Source organism: Lissotriton vulgaris, chromosome 9 (assembly GCF_964263255.1).
Source record: "Lissotriton vulgaris chromosome 9, aLisVul1.2, whole genome shotgun sequence".
NCBI classification, from domain to species: Eukaryota; Metazoa; Chordata; class Amphibia; order Caudata; family Salamandridae; genus Lissotriton; species Lissotriton vulgaris.
In genome coordinates, this window is record NC_141697.1 from 155,966,652 (window position 1) to 155,978,661 (window position 12,010).

The 12,010-nt window shown below is 44.2% G+C and overlaps 1 protein-coding gene across 2 annotated transcripts in view; it reads right to left on the minus strand.

Annotated features, from left to right (window-relative positions):
* PRPF39 (pre-mRNA processing factor 39) overlaps positions 1-12,010 on the minus strand; it is a 508,214-nt gene that overhangs the window by 335,967 nt on the left and 160,237 nt on the right. The window contains exons 1-3 of one of the 2 annotated variants that reach the window (XM_086937262.1): positions 4,373-4,500; positions 3,876-4,208; positions 3,631-3,749 (exon numbers count right to left, since the gene is read on the minus strand). In XM_086937262.1, the coding sequence (XP_086793388.1) occupies positions 3,631-3,749; positions 3,876-3,902 (146 nt within the window). In that variant the 5' untranslated portion in view covers positions 3,903-4,208; positions 4,373-4,500. Of the gene's footprint in view, positions 1-3,630; positions 3,750-3,875; positions 4,209-4,372; positions 4,501-12,010 lie in introns of those variants that run through there. The other variant, XM_086937261.1, reaches the window with a different exon arrangement.

The following is a 12,010-nucleotide window of genomic DNA, read 5'->3' on the forward strand; positions in this document are numbered from 1 at the left end:
GCTGTTTGAGGCTGCGGAGAGGTTGGAGCCGAGAGCGTAGGTGGCACCAGTGACGCCTGAGTCGTGGAAGGCGTAGCAGGTGTTGACGTAGTTGGCAAAGGTCCACTGGCCTTAGACTTATAGTCTTGCAGCATCCTATGTAGATCCTGTAGGAAAGATGTTGGCACTGAAACCATTCCCTGGTCCGAGTGCCGTTGTTAATGTTGACCATGACCATGATCATGCTCCTCGTGGGTATATTCGCCCTCTGAGTCGGTGTCCTGGCATTTGACAAATAGTTGCGAAGGACTATTGGCATAACTATATGCATCTTGGTCATCTTCCTCTGATTGACCCTCTTGCAAGAGCATTGTTGGTAGCAGAGGGGACACTGCCCTTGGAGAAGTCATCTCCGGTGTAATCCGCGTCACAGAAATGGTGATACGCTTTTCCGTGGCCAAGATCGTGGGTTCCGTCGTCGACGGTTGTACATACGCCGTCGAGATAGGCGTCGTGGACGTTGTCGTCGACGAGACTGGACACACCAGCCGTCGTCATGGTCATCGTAGTGGTCGTCGACGCTCTCGTCGACGAGACCATTGTCGACGACACCGTCGTCATTGTCGTCGACGGGACTCTCGTCGTCGACACTGTCGTCGTCGACGGGGCCTTCGTCGACGGGGCCTTCGTCGACGGGGCCTTCGTCGACGGGGCCTTCGTCGACGGGGCCTTCGTCGACGGGGCCTTCGTCGACGGGGCCTTCGTCGACGGGGCCTTCGTCGACGGGGCCTTCGTCGACGGGGCCTTCGTCGTCGACTGGATCTCGGGCGTCGACGGGGCTCTCGTCGACGGGGCTCTCGTCGACGGCTCCTTCGTCGACGGCTCCTTCGTCGACGGCTCCTTCGTCGACACTTGTGTAGCCGGTGCCTTCGTCGACGGCGCCTTCTCCGCCGTCGACGGTCTCGTCGCCGTCGGACCTCCAGTTGACGGAGCCTTAGATGACTTAGTCGACGGGTCTCCCGCTGTCGACGTCTTCGTCGTCGAGGACCTAGAAGTCCTCTCAGAAGACTGGCTTTGAGGCGTTTTGAAGGCTGTGGAAGTCTTCGCGCCAGTAGAGTGCGTAGAAGGTCCATCCCTCTCCTTTACACTTCCGTGAGGAGATTTGCTGGGACCTTGGCTCTCAGACTCACTGGGGGTCTTTTTTGAGGCCTTAGAAGATCGACTGACAGAAGAAGAAGGGGAACCCCTACCCCTTTTCACTGACCTTCTAGTAGAAGTCATCGATCCAGCATCTTCACTGTCACTGGAGACAGTATCCTTCCTCGATTTAAGCTTTTGCAGCCATGTCAGGAGCCTACCCTCACGGTCCCGGAGGGTTTTGGCAGAAAAAGAGCGACAGATTGCACATTTATCCACCAGATGGTCAGGATAGAGGCAATAGATGCAGTCCTCATGCTTGTCCTCCACAAACAGCCTTTTCTTGCCACAGGAGGAACAAGGCTTGAAAAGCGCTTTTTTCTTCACAATCTCCGACATATTGGCAGACAGCAACAATCCTGAGAAGAATCCAAAAGATCCTGAAGAAAAAACTGAGAAAAAACCTGATGAAATCCTGTAGAAGCTGAGCAGAGCTCAATGGAGACTCCCTAGCACAACGTGCGGTAGAAAATCTGAGGCTCTGAGGTTCCTTCAGGAAGGTTCTAAGTGGTGAGGCACTTCTGATTGGCTGAGGCCAAAAGTTTGGTCTCTTTTACACAAAGAGGGTGATATGCTACAAAAGGTAATGAGGCCTAGGCCTTTGTCCATTGTCTTTTGTACCTACAGCTATGGTATTTTTGTTACCGAGACTCCCATTCCGACGACGGGGAATGATACAAAGCATGGGAATCTATGAAAGTTCCAATACTGGGGTAAGTCCTGCAGCCCTTAGGGTCTTCTCTGGACACCGTGACCTGGGTACTTGGGTACCATTTACCAGGGGCTGACCTGTGGCCAGAGATGCCAATTGACTTTAGGTTTCAACACAGTTTTAGGGAAGGAACACAGGCCCTTGGCACCTGGTTGGCAGGAGTCCAGGGCACACTCAGTCAAAGCAATTCAGCAAAAAGTGGGGGCATACCATGCAAGAAAGATGGCACTTTCTCACATATATAAGAAACTTTTTTTACATATAAATTCACATCATTACCATTTAAACATGCTAAAGAAATTATTTGTTAATACATCAAAAACAATATATCAAAATTGACAAGCAAACAAAAACAATAACAATTACACCACAGTAAATATCATCATTTCCAGCAGCCTGTAGGCACCGACCGCAACAGCCAGTACACTGATTTGCTGACCACCAGGTCCATCAACGCAGCAGCCACCCAGGAAGAGGTCACCATGCTTCAGAAGGTCAGACTTGTCTCTCCACTGAGCGTGGAGACACCAGGACCCATAGGAGCTGCCCTACACAAATACCCAGGGTACTGGATCCCTTGCAGCAGCCAAGGATTGTTCAGTATCCAGCCCAGACACCAACATATCCAAGACAGACCTACCATAGTGGGATGTCCGCACCAGAGAGGCCATCGTTGTGAGTGGCCCTGCTGTCCTGTTTTGTCCTCCTCTCCAGGTCAACCTAACAAGGGAGAGCTTCCAACGAAACAGACCCGCTGGACAAAACACCTCAACACCCAAGCCCCCACAACCTGAGTCAGAGTCTACCGACAGTGCAACCTTAATCCAGACACCCTCAAAAACTGAGCCCCCTGTGGGTTCCAACAAACTTGTCAATGCGTCCCACTTGGAGTATTTTTCTGCTTACAAGTTTCTCAATAGACTTCGGCAGTAGCATTAGAGGCTACCCTTACGACCAGCACCCCTACACCCAGACACAGCATGGAAGGTAAACAAAAACTGTTAGTGGTTCCAAGGACCCCGGCCCCTAATAACCTTAAGTCCAGAATATCAGTCTTTGCAAGTCTTTTGTAAGTGACCCTATGCAGTGTATATTTCACCCATAGGATAATATTCCCACGTTTGAGACTCTTGCCTCAAATCTGACAGAAGTATTTTCTCTGTTTCTGAAAATTGCGCTAACTTGAAAGGTACTTACCTAATCTCAGATCTTGATGCCTAAATTAATATAAAAATCTGTTATTTTTCGAAATTGGGTGTCGGATTTCCTTATTGAGTGGGTCTCGTGAATTGCCTGTGTGTGTGCGACAAATCCATAACACTACCCTCTGATAAACCTAAGGCTGCTCGACCCAACTACTGCAAATAGAGCACCTTGGGATTGTTACAGCAAGCCCCTGTACCCTAGAAAGAGATATCTGGACTCTCTGCACAGTGCATTTAATTATGGTACACTATATAGAGAGCCAGCTTCCGACGCTTATGCATCCTAAAGTGTATCAGGAAAAGTTTAAATTTGCTGCATTGTAACCCTACCACATCCTAGTCACCCGTTTAGTACCATAAAATCAGCCAGTATCAAGCAGAGTGAACATATTTGGTAGGAATACTGGGGTGGGTGGATGGAGAACAGACATCTGAGGAATATTACAAACGCTGAAGACATACTATAACATCCAATGCATGCTATAATTTAGGAGGAAGGTAGTCAATGGATGGCTGATTCAGGTTAAAAGCACTTACGCTCTGATGGTGCTGTTGGTTTCAAAACCACCTGGTTCCAGTGTCTCAGTTAAGAAGTTAACATAGTGGATCCACAAATCGACACTCAGAGGAATTGCCTGTAGGCCTCGCCGATAAACCTACAGAAATAAGACAAAGAACAGAACACAATACACTTTGAATATTCGCACAATCCCAACAAAACCAACGCTATGTTATCCAGTCATCCGAAGAAATGCTAATTACTGGAATTAATCTGCCATTACCATTCGAGTGGAGGTTGGATAGAACATGGCAGTGTTCTGCTCTCCACGTTCTGTCTTGATCTTCAGCTCACGGCAGTTCCTGCATTCTGACCAGCTGAGGGCAGGCTTTTGGGATACTGACCATAGGGCACAGACCCATTAGAACCTCAAAGGCAGCGTCTGGCCAAAAATGCAATCAAACGTTGCAAGTGTGACTTGAAAATCAGCTATATTGTGTGGAAAATGTAAAAACAAGTTCAAGTTACAAAAATCCCTGCCCCTACTCATTTAAGCTGCAGTGTAATCATGGGGCTTGCACTGCAAAGGTTGATAAATTGTGGAAGTTAAATGCACCTGTCAACAAAGAGAGAAAACATTAGCTACATGTGCCACAAAAAAAGTGACAAATGTGACATTAAAACTCCGAGAAAAAAAGAGAATCCACTTTCACCTTAAAGAATGTGTTCCGTGTCTCATGTCATCACACTGCAGCTAACATAACAGTAGCTGCTGCTTACCTCATCAGCCTGTGTAATGTTATTGTGCCGTCTTTCCAGGTCAGCATACTTTTTCCAATAGCCATAACAATATGGATAGTGTGAAAAAAAGTGGTCAAATGCACTCCGGGCAGCCACAATGTGATTCTGCAAGGCACAAAAAAAGATAAATATGTTTTAATTTTTATTTAAAACAAGTACATAGTATATGATGTCCCAGTATGGGATGAAAATCATTAAATGTTCCAACAAACATTTTCTTACCATTCTCTGTACGTCCAGTTACACTTGTAAGACATTACCACGTGCATGAGCTCTGTCAGCTAATGCGAAACAACTTAGATCCAAATGTTACACCTTCTGCATGCTGCTTTTACCTTTGCGACCCAGGCAGAAATGGTTTTAGAGGAGGTGTGACCCTGCTGAAAGAACGGAGCCCACAAGGAAACAGACAGGGTAGGCGTTGGTTAACAATCTCACTTTAAGTCTTGAAGCATCTTTATTTGGACTACAGCAGTATATATATATATATATATATAATACAGGCTCCTCCTCGGATCTCGCAGCGTTACAAGCAGCAGCACACGCCGGCAAACGAGGGAGACGGACCACAGGAATCAGCAAAGGTGATTTATGGTATATATATGCTCTGCCTTTGATCCCAATCCTATTAAGATCAAGGAGCACTTCACCTGCCGTACAGATTTTCCGGTTTATGTGCTCCAGTGTACCTGCGGGCTCAGGTACGTTGGCAGCACTAAATTACAGGCTTTCAACCGCATTCTGCAACACATACGAGCCATGGTCAATTCTGATGTTAATTACCCTGTCGCCCGGCATTTTGAATTGATCCACAACAAGAATCTCAATGACTTGAAGTATTTCATCATTGATGCGGTGCCCAAAAACATCAGGGGGGGTAATAGGGAGAAAGCCTTAAGACAGCTTGAAAGTAAATACATCTTACTTTTAGATACCAGGATCCCTAATGGATTAAACACAGGGGAAGATCTTCATTGCTTCCTATAGTTGGGTGGATTAACAGGAATACTGGATACCTACCTGTTGCGTTACCATCTTTCAGTGACCTGATTGGGCAAAGGTAGATTAAGTTAGAATACATCATTGTCCAGATGGCCCGGTTAGTCTGTGGAGTATTTACGCAGGGATCCTAGAAAACATCTTATTTGGCATCTTTACAGTGTATATAGGGTGCTCCAAATTAATCTCCCCTGTATCATTCCTTGCTTTCAATCGGGCAAAGTAGGGTAAGGGTTTTAAATATGCCTTTATCCGTTGGATTTTTTCTTGTATGAAAAAGGGCACTATGCCATAATGTATTATTTTTTGTCCCATTATTAGTTTGATCTAATCTGGTTTTCAGTAAGGATATAATCATGAGTACAACTACTTCTGTATGTGGGTGGCATGTAACCTCAAATAGAGGTTTCATTGCACGTGCCATCACCAATGCACTCCCCTGTATATATGAATTTGAATTCTTGATTTTAAGACTCACTGAATTTGCACATTTGCACAATTAAGCACTTTATCAAGTATAACATCTGCACTTTCCCAAAGTGTTGAAACTTTTGCAGCGTTTTGACTTGTATGTTAGTCATAATTTAGAGAGTAATAACATGCTCATTGTTTAAAAGAAGGAGAAAGGAGGATGGAATGGCTGTACTATTATAATCATTCCCGTGTGCTAAACTAAATGTATGATATTTTGTAAAGTTATTTTGTAAATCTATCAATTTACCTGTTCCTTCTGTAAATAGACCAATTGATATGGGGTTTTTAAACAATATCTCCTGTAATGAAGTATTCTCTTTAGGTCTATGCATTGCTGACGTTTCTTCAATTGGGACACACAGTATATAAATTGCACTTATTGGTTCTTATGGTCATGTGATCAAGGCTACCGTGTCGTAGCCAAAACACGTCATGCTGGGGACAGAAGAACAATAAACCACTTTTGAAGTAATTTGAGCGCTGTTTTGTGGTCTGTACCTACGTTTGCGGAATCGGAGTCCAGTGCCGATCAGTAGGAGTGTGGAACGGATATATATATATATATATATATATATGTGTATGTATAGGTATAGGTATAGCAGAGGTCCCGAGAAAAGAGAGGTGGGGACCCAAAAATTCGATACATATTTTATTTTGGAGTTCAACTGCAAAGAACCGGATGGGCTCAATGTGGATGAGGACTTCTACACCTGCCTGTCTTGAATAACGAAATGAAGAGTTAGAATATAAAACCTGCACGATTATAAGACCATAAAATGTATGCTTCTAATTTTTAAGTTTGAAACAGTAGTGAGTAATTGGGCACATAAATTGTAATGTTTAACCTCTTCGCCGCTAATGACAAGGGTAACTCGTCATGGAGTTTCCATTGATTTCAATGGAAATTACATTGAAGTGCCAGAAGCAGCATAGCATCCAAGTGGTTAACCAGTTGTGTTGGGTAATAATACTTTTTTAGCTGATATGCATTTGCACTTTAGAATGATCATTGTACTGTAGTGTAGTATGTATATACTGAGGGAAGAGATAGGCTTATAAGGGGAAAAATAATTTCTTTTTAAAAAAAGTTATTTTTCCAGTTTACATAAGCACTAGCATTTTAAATTTAAATTTCTCCTCAACTTTAAATATGCACTTTGCAATAAATACAAGAAATGGTGTGCTTTTTTTATATTAAAAAAAATGTGATTTCTTTTTTTAAAAAATGATTTTTTTGAGTTTTTTGCATAAACCATGATATATTGTATTTATCCAGCACTGGCACTTTATAGTGAAGTAACTATAAGCCTGAATGACAACGATTACAAAAAGAGGTAAAGAGATGCGTATCTTGCACAAATGCACTTGCACTTTAATTTGCACCCAACCCAAATAGGCACTAGCCGGAAAAATACGTTTCTATCAAACTCTTAACATTGTTATGCACTTGCACTTTAAATTTCTGACATACACTGATTGAAATTGAAATGTGTTGTATTTTAGATAAAATGTAGTGAATTAAAAAAGCGCGAGGAATAAACATTCCCGCGATATATATGTACATTACATTTTTTAGAATAATTTTAAATTCAATTTAAAATTTCTGTAATGTCATTGAAAAAATTGAACCTTAAAAAATTATGGTTTCATAATTGGGAGAGATAGTGAGGAGAAAAATGCCCACTCAAAATAAGTTGTCCCCATTTGAAAGAGAATGTGAATTTGGAAAAAAGAACATGTTAAAATATGGCCGCCATTAGATGAAAGCCTCAGTCCTTTCTTGCAGCATGTTGTGTCCTTTCTCAATGTCACTCACTGTGTATTTTAATGTGAAAAAATGGTGCTTTAAACATTGTGAAAAAGGCAGCATGAGTCTGCTGAAAGGCGTACATATTGTTATCTAGTCATAAATAAAGCCAGAGTGTTTTTGAAGCTACCTGGAAAGCCAGATGATTATTTTGAAAAGCTTTGGATAATACTATATTCGATATACATACACACACACAACCGTGCAAAATTCCATTTGACAACACTAAATATAGACACAACATATACAGACAAACACAACATACGGCTATTCACAAGAACTATCCCATAAATAACCACATTCACAGGCCCCATATATGAGGGTCTTTGAGGCCCATGACTAGGTCCTGAAAAGGAGTTAGCAATTGTTAGACCAGTATATTTCATAACATGTACTTAACAACATAAGACAATACAAACACAAAAAATGTAAATGTACCCATGTGTTCTGATCCACACAGGACACACCCTACAAAAAGAAAGTGTGAAACCTTAGCAATTAGTAACCTCATGGTGAAATAGACGAGAATTATCAGAAAATGGAAATCCCACAGGTTCTGTGATAACAGGTAAAAACGCCACCAAAGAAATAGTGGTTCCATACACGACAGATCTGCACACATTTGATTCTCTATGTTGAAAAATTTGGAAATATGTATTTTTATGGTTTATTTATGTTTAAACAAGAGTAAAGCTGATGTACAAGATTTAAATATTGTTGTGTTCATATTTTGAAGTGCATGAATAGAACTATTAATTAGAACACCGTGTGAAAAAGGTTTTTTGTTTATGATTAATGAAACTTAGTTGGTAACCACCATTAGCAACAGTGCATAGTGGCTTAGTCTCGGTGACTCTTGTTAAGGCAGTGTGCTACCTCACCATGCATATTCCACTCTACTCCGCGCCACCCCACTCTACCCTGCATCACTACGCCACTTCACTCTACTCTGAAAAAAATCGACTTTACGCCACTGTAATCTATGCCAATGCACTCTACGCCACTGCACTCTACTCTGCACCACGCAACGCAACTTTACTCAAATCCAACGCACTCTATGCAACTGTATTCTAAGCAAATCTACTATACACCACTGTACTTTACGCCACTTTACTCAAGGACACTATGACACTACACTCTACGATACTCCACTCTATAAATCCCTACATCTACACCACGCAACTCCCTCTATGCCACTTAACTCCATTCTATTCTACAACACACTACTCCACTCTATGCCACTCCATGTCATGTCACTCCACTTGACTCTACTTTACGCAGCACCCTCTACACCATTCTGCTTTATACCACTCCACAAAACTCTATCCCACTACGTTCTACGAGACTTAACGCCCTTCTGTAGGAAACTGGGTTTTTGTTGCAGTAGTCCCCCCACTTTTCACCCGATATTTGATGCAACTTTAACAGAGTTCCTATTAACCAGGTCCCTAGTGCTAGAATTCTTTCCACAAAGCAAGACAACTGATCATTTGATCCCTAAATGACCAGGCATTTAGCACCTCTATATGTCCCTAGTAATTGGTAACTCATAGAGTATATGTACTAAAGAGGATCCCAAAGAGTCGCATCACATTTTGGATCACACTAAGGGACCCAGCAGCAAACTCATACAGACTGCAACTTAAGGCTGCATGACAAGGTGCTTCAAAAACTGAAAACACAACATAGCAAACACTTGATTGCCATGTTCCTTAACACCACATGTAATATTTGTAAGTCACCCCTACAGCAGGGCTTACAGACCTATGGCAGGGTGCATTATATTACATGTGAGGACATATATGACTGAACAGATATTCCCCTGTTTTGGCCAGTTCAATTACTGAAAGTACAAGTGAACAGGGAAGCCATCTTAGCGTATGTACTAAACACTGGTCAAAACAAGTTTCCTAACTACATATGGTTTCACTGAAAACTATGGTGTTTGGCATCAAACACCTCAAGTTAACTAAGCCCACAAAGATTCCAGTGATGGATTTATTAATACATGCACCCAGAGGGTACCTGAGAGGTACAGACTGAATCCTACTCGCCTTCCAGTGTGCTGGATGACTGGTAAGGTCCAGCCTGCCACCACAGACCAGTTTCTGACCACTCCTAGGAGGAGAGATTAGTAACAATGCCTGTTCTGGAGAGAGATGCGATCAACTCCTCCTCTAGGAAGGCTGGCAAATCAGCATATCAAGGTAGAAGGCTTCAAGGTCTTTGCAGACATTGATAAAAGTCCCAAGGCTTCCCCAGACAGCGGAGAGATCACCCCCTGCCCGGAGCCCACCCAGCCTCAGGAACGGTGTGAAACTTAACTATGCAGGAGGCCTGTTGCACTGCCAGGCTGGACACCTCTAGGGTAAACAGCCGGAGGTGAACACAAATTTTGCAAGTCAACCATCTTTGGTGGTGGAATTAGGAATTCTAGGACATGGTCATCTAAAGGATGTGGTCTTTTGCTACTACCCCTCACATCCCTTAATGCCCTTAAAGTGATTATTTAGGAGATCCCATGATACCAGGACTTCAGATTTCGATGGACACAAAAAAAAGAAGTGGACAAAGAAGACTGCTGTGCAGAGAATCGAGTAGCATGACTGACTTAACACCAACCCTGCCAGCCTGCCTGCCTGCTGCACACAACCTTAGTGGAGTAACCAACTTTTCCTGCTGCTGTGTAGACTCCAAGAAACCCAGAGGGATGCCAGTGCTTGCCAATTGCCAAAGAAACTCAGTTGGAGTAGAGGACCTACTCCCCTGCATCGGCAGGCACCAATGAAGCAAGATTCTGTTTACCGTCCTGCCACCTACCAGGACTACCGTCGCAGCAGCCGCCCAGGAAGAGGTAACCGTGCTCCTACAAGCCGATTTGTGCTCCCTCCAAGTGTGGGGACGCCAGGACTGACCGCAGCCACACAATTTCAATACATGAGGTACCAGACCCCTTGTAGCAGCCAAGGTTTGATGTGTCCAGACCAGACACCAACACTGGGAAAACTCAAACGGCACGTCGAGGGACTTCAAGGATACTGAGATCCAAATTGTGAGTGGCCCTGCTCCCCTGTTTGCCCCTCTTCAAGAGAAACCAAGACAAAGTAAGTCTGCGACCGCCGCCACCAAACGCCTCAAAGTATCCCTGCACTTGTGCTCCACAGCCAGAGTTCAAGGTAGGTTAAAGTGCCAAAGTGTTAGAAAGACCAATAAGAGCTAAACCCACCCTTGGGTTTACCCAGACTGGACTTCCAATCATCACTTGCAGTCTCTTTCTGCAGGCCCCCTCCAACCATGAGTGTCTCCAGCACAGAGCCCAAAGCTAAAAGACACCACTGCACCAGAGCCCCAAAGCCTGAGGAGAAGTGGACAAACAGTGACCCCTGTGTCAGAGAACTTCGAGCCTTGATGTCTTCTCCAAAGTGGTCCCCATGTCCCAACGAGCAGCCTCTTTCTAACCGGACTGCTTCCCGTTTAAGTGAATGCCCACCCCACCCTCAATGCCGTCACACACCTCTGCACATGGACGCTCCAAGAGCCTCCCAAGGTGACCCGTTTGTGTGACCTTGGCTATTACCCCATATTCACCACAGGTCCCGAAGAACAGTCCAGTAAGTCATTGTTAAGTGCTCGAATACAGTACATATAATCACCTAACAATTGCAGTGTCAACTTGGAAACTGTAAAAATGAATAACATAAGTACTTACCCGATTCAGATTATCATTTAAATTCATATAAAAGTATGTTATAAATTGGTGTCAGATTTATTTTATTGGGAGTGTGTTTCATTTACTGCCATTGTGTATGCAATAAATGCTTAGCACTACCCTCCGATATGCCCAATTGCTTTCCCAAACGACCACAAAAGAGAGCCTTTGGGGTGTTATATTTAGGTCTCGCTGGTACTGCATCCGAAGGATGCGTCCAGCTGGAGACTTATAGCTGCCCGTCTCGGGGGAATGAGGGACAAGAGGGTGCCACGCGCTTCTCTTGTGCTGAATTTGACTGCGTGCACGCTCACGCATGCGCGCATACACAGCCACACGCATGCACAGCCACACGCATACACAGCCACACGCATACACAGGCACACACACACCCCCCAGCCGCCGCCGCACCTACACACACACTAGCGCACCTACACGCACACACAGAGACCCACACACACACACCAGCGCACCTACACACACGCACACATACAAAGACCCCTCTCCCGCCGCCATCGCACACATAGACGTACAAGCGCACCCCGCTCCCCCCTAGAACTAAGCCCCACTTACCACCATTCGGGACTTCTGTAGCCGGGGCTCTCCCTCGGGCATGGGAGCCCTGCTC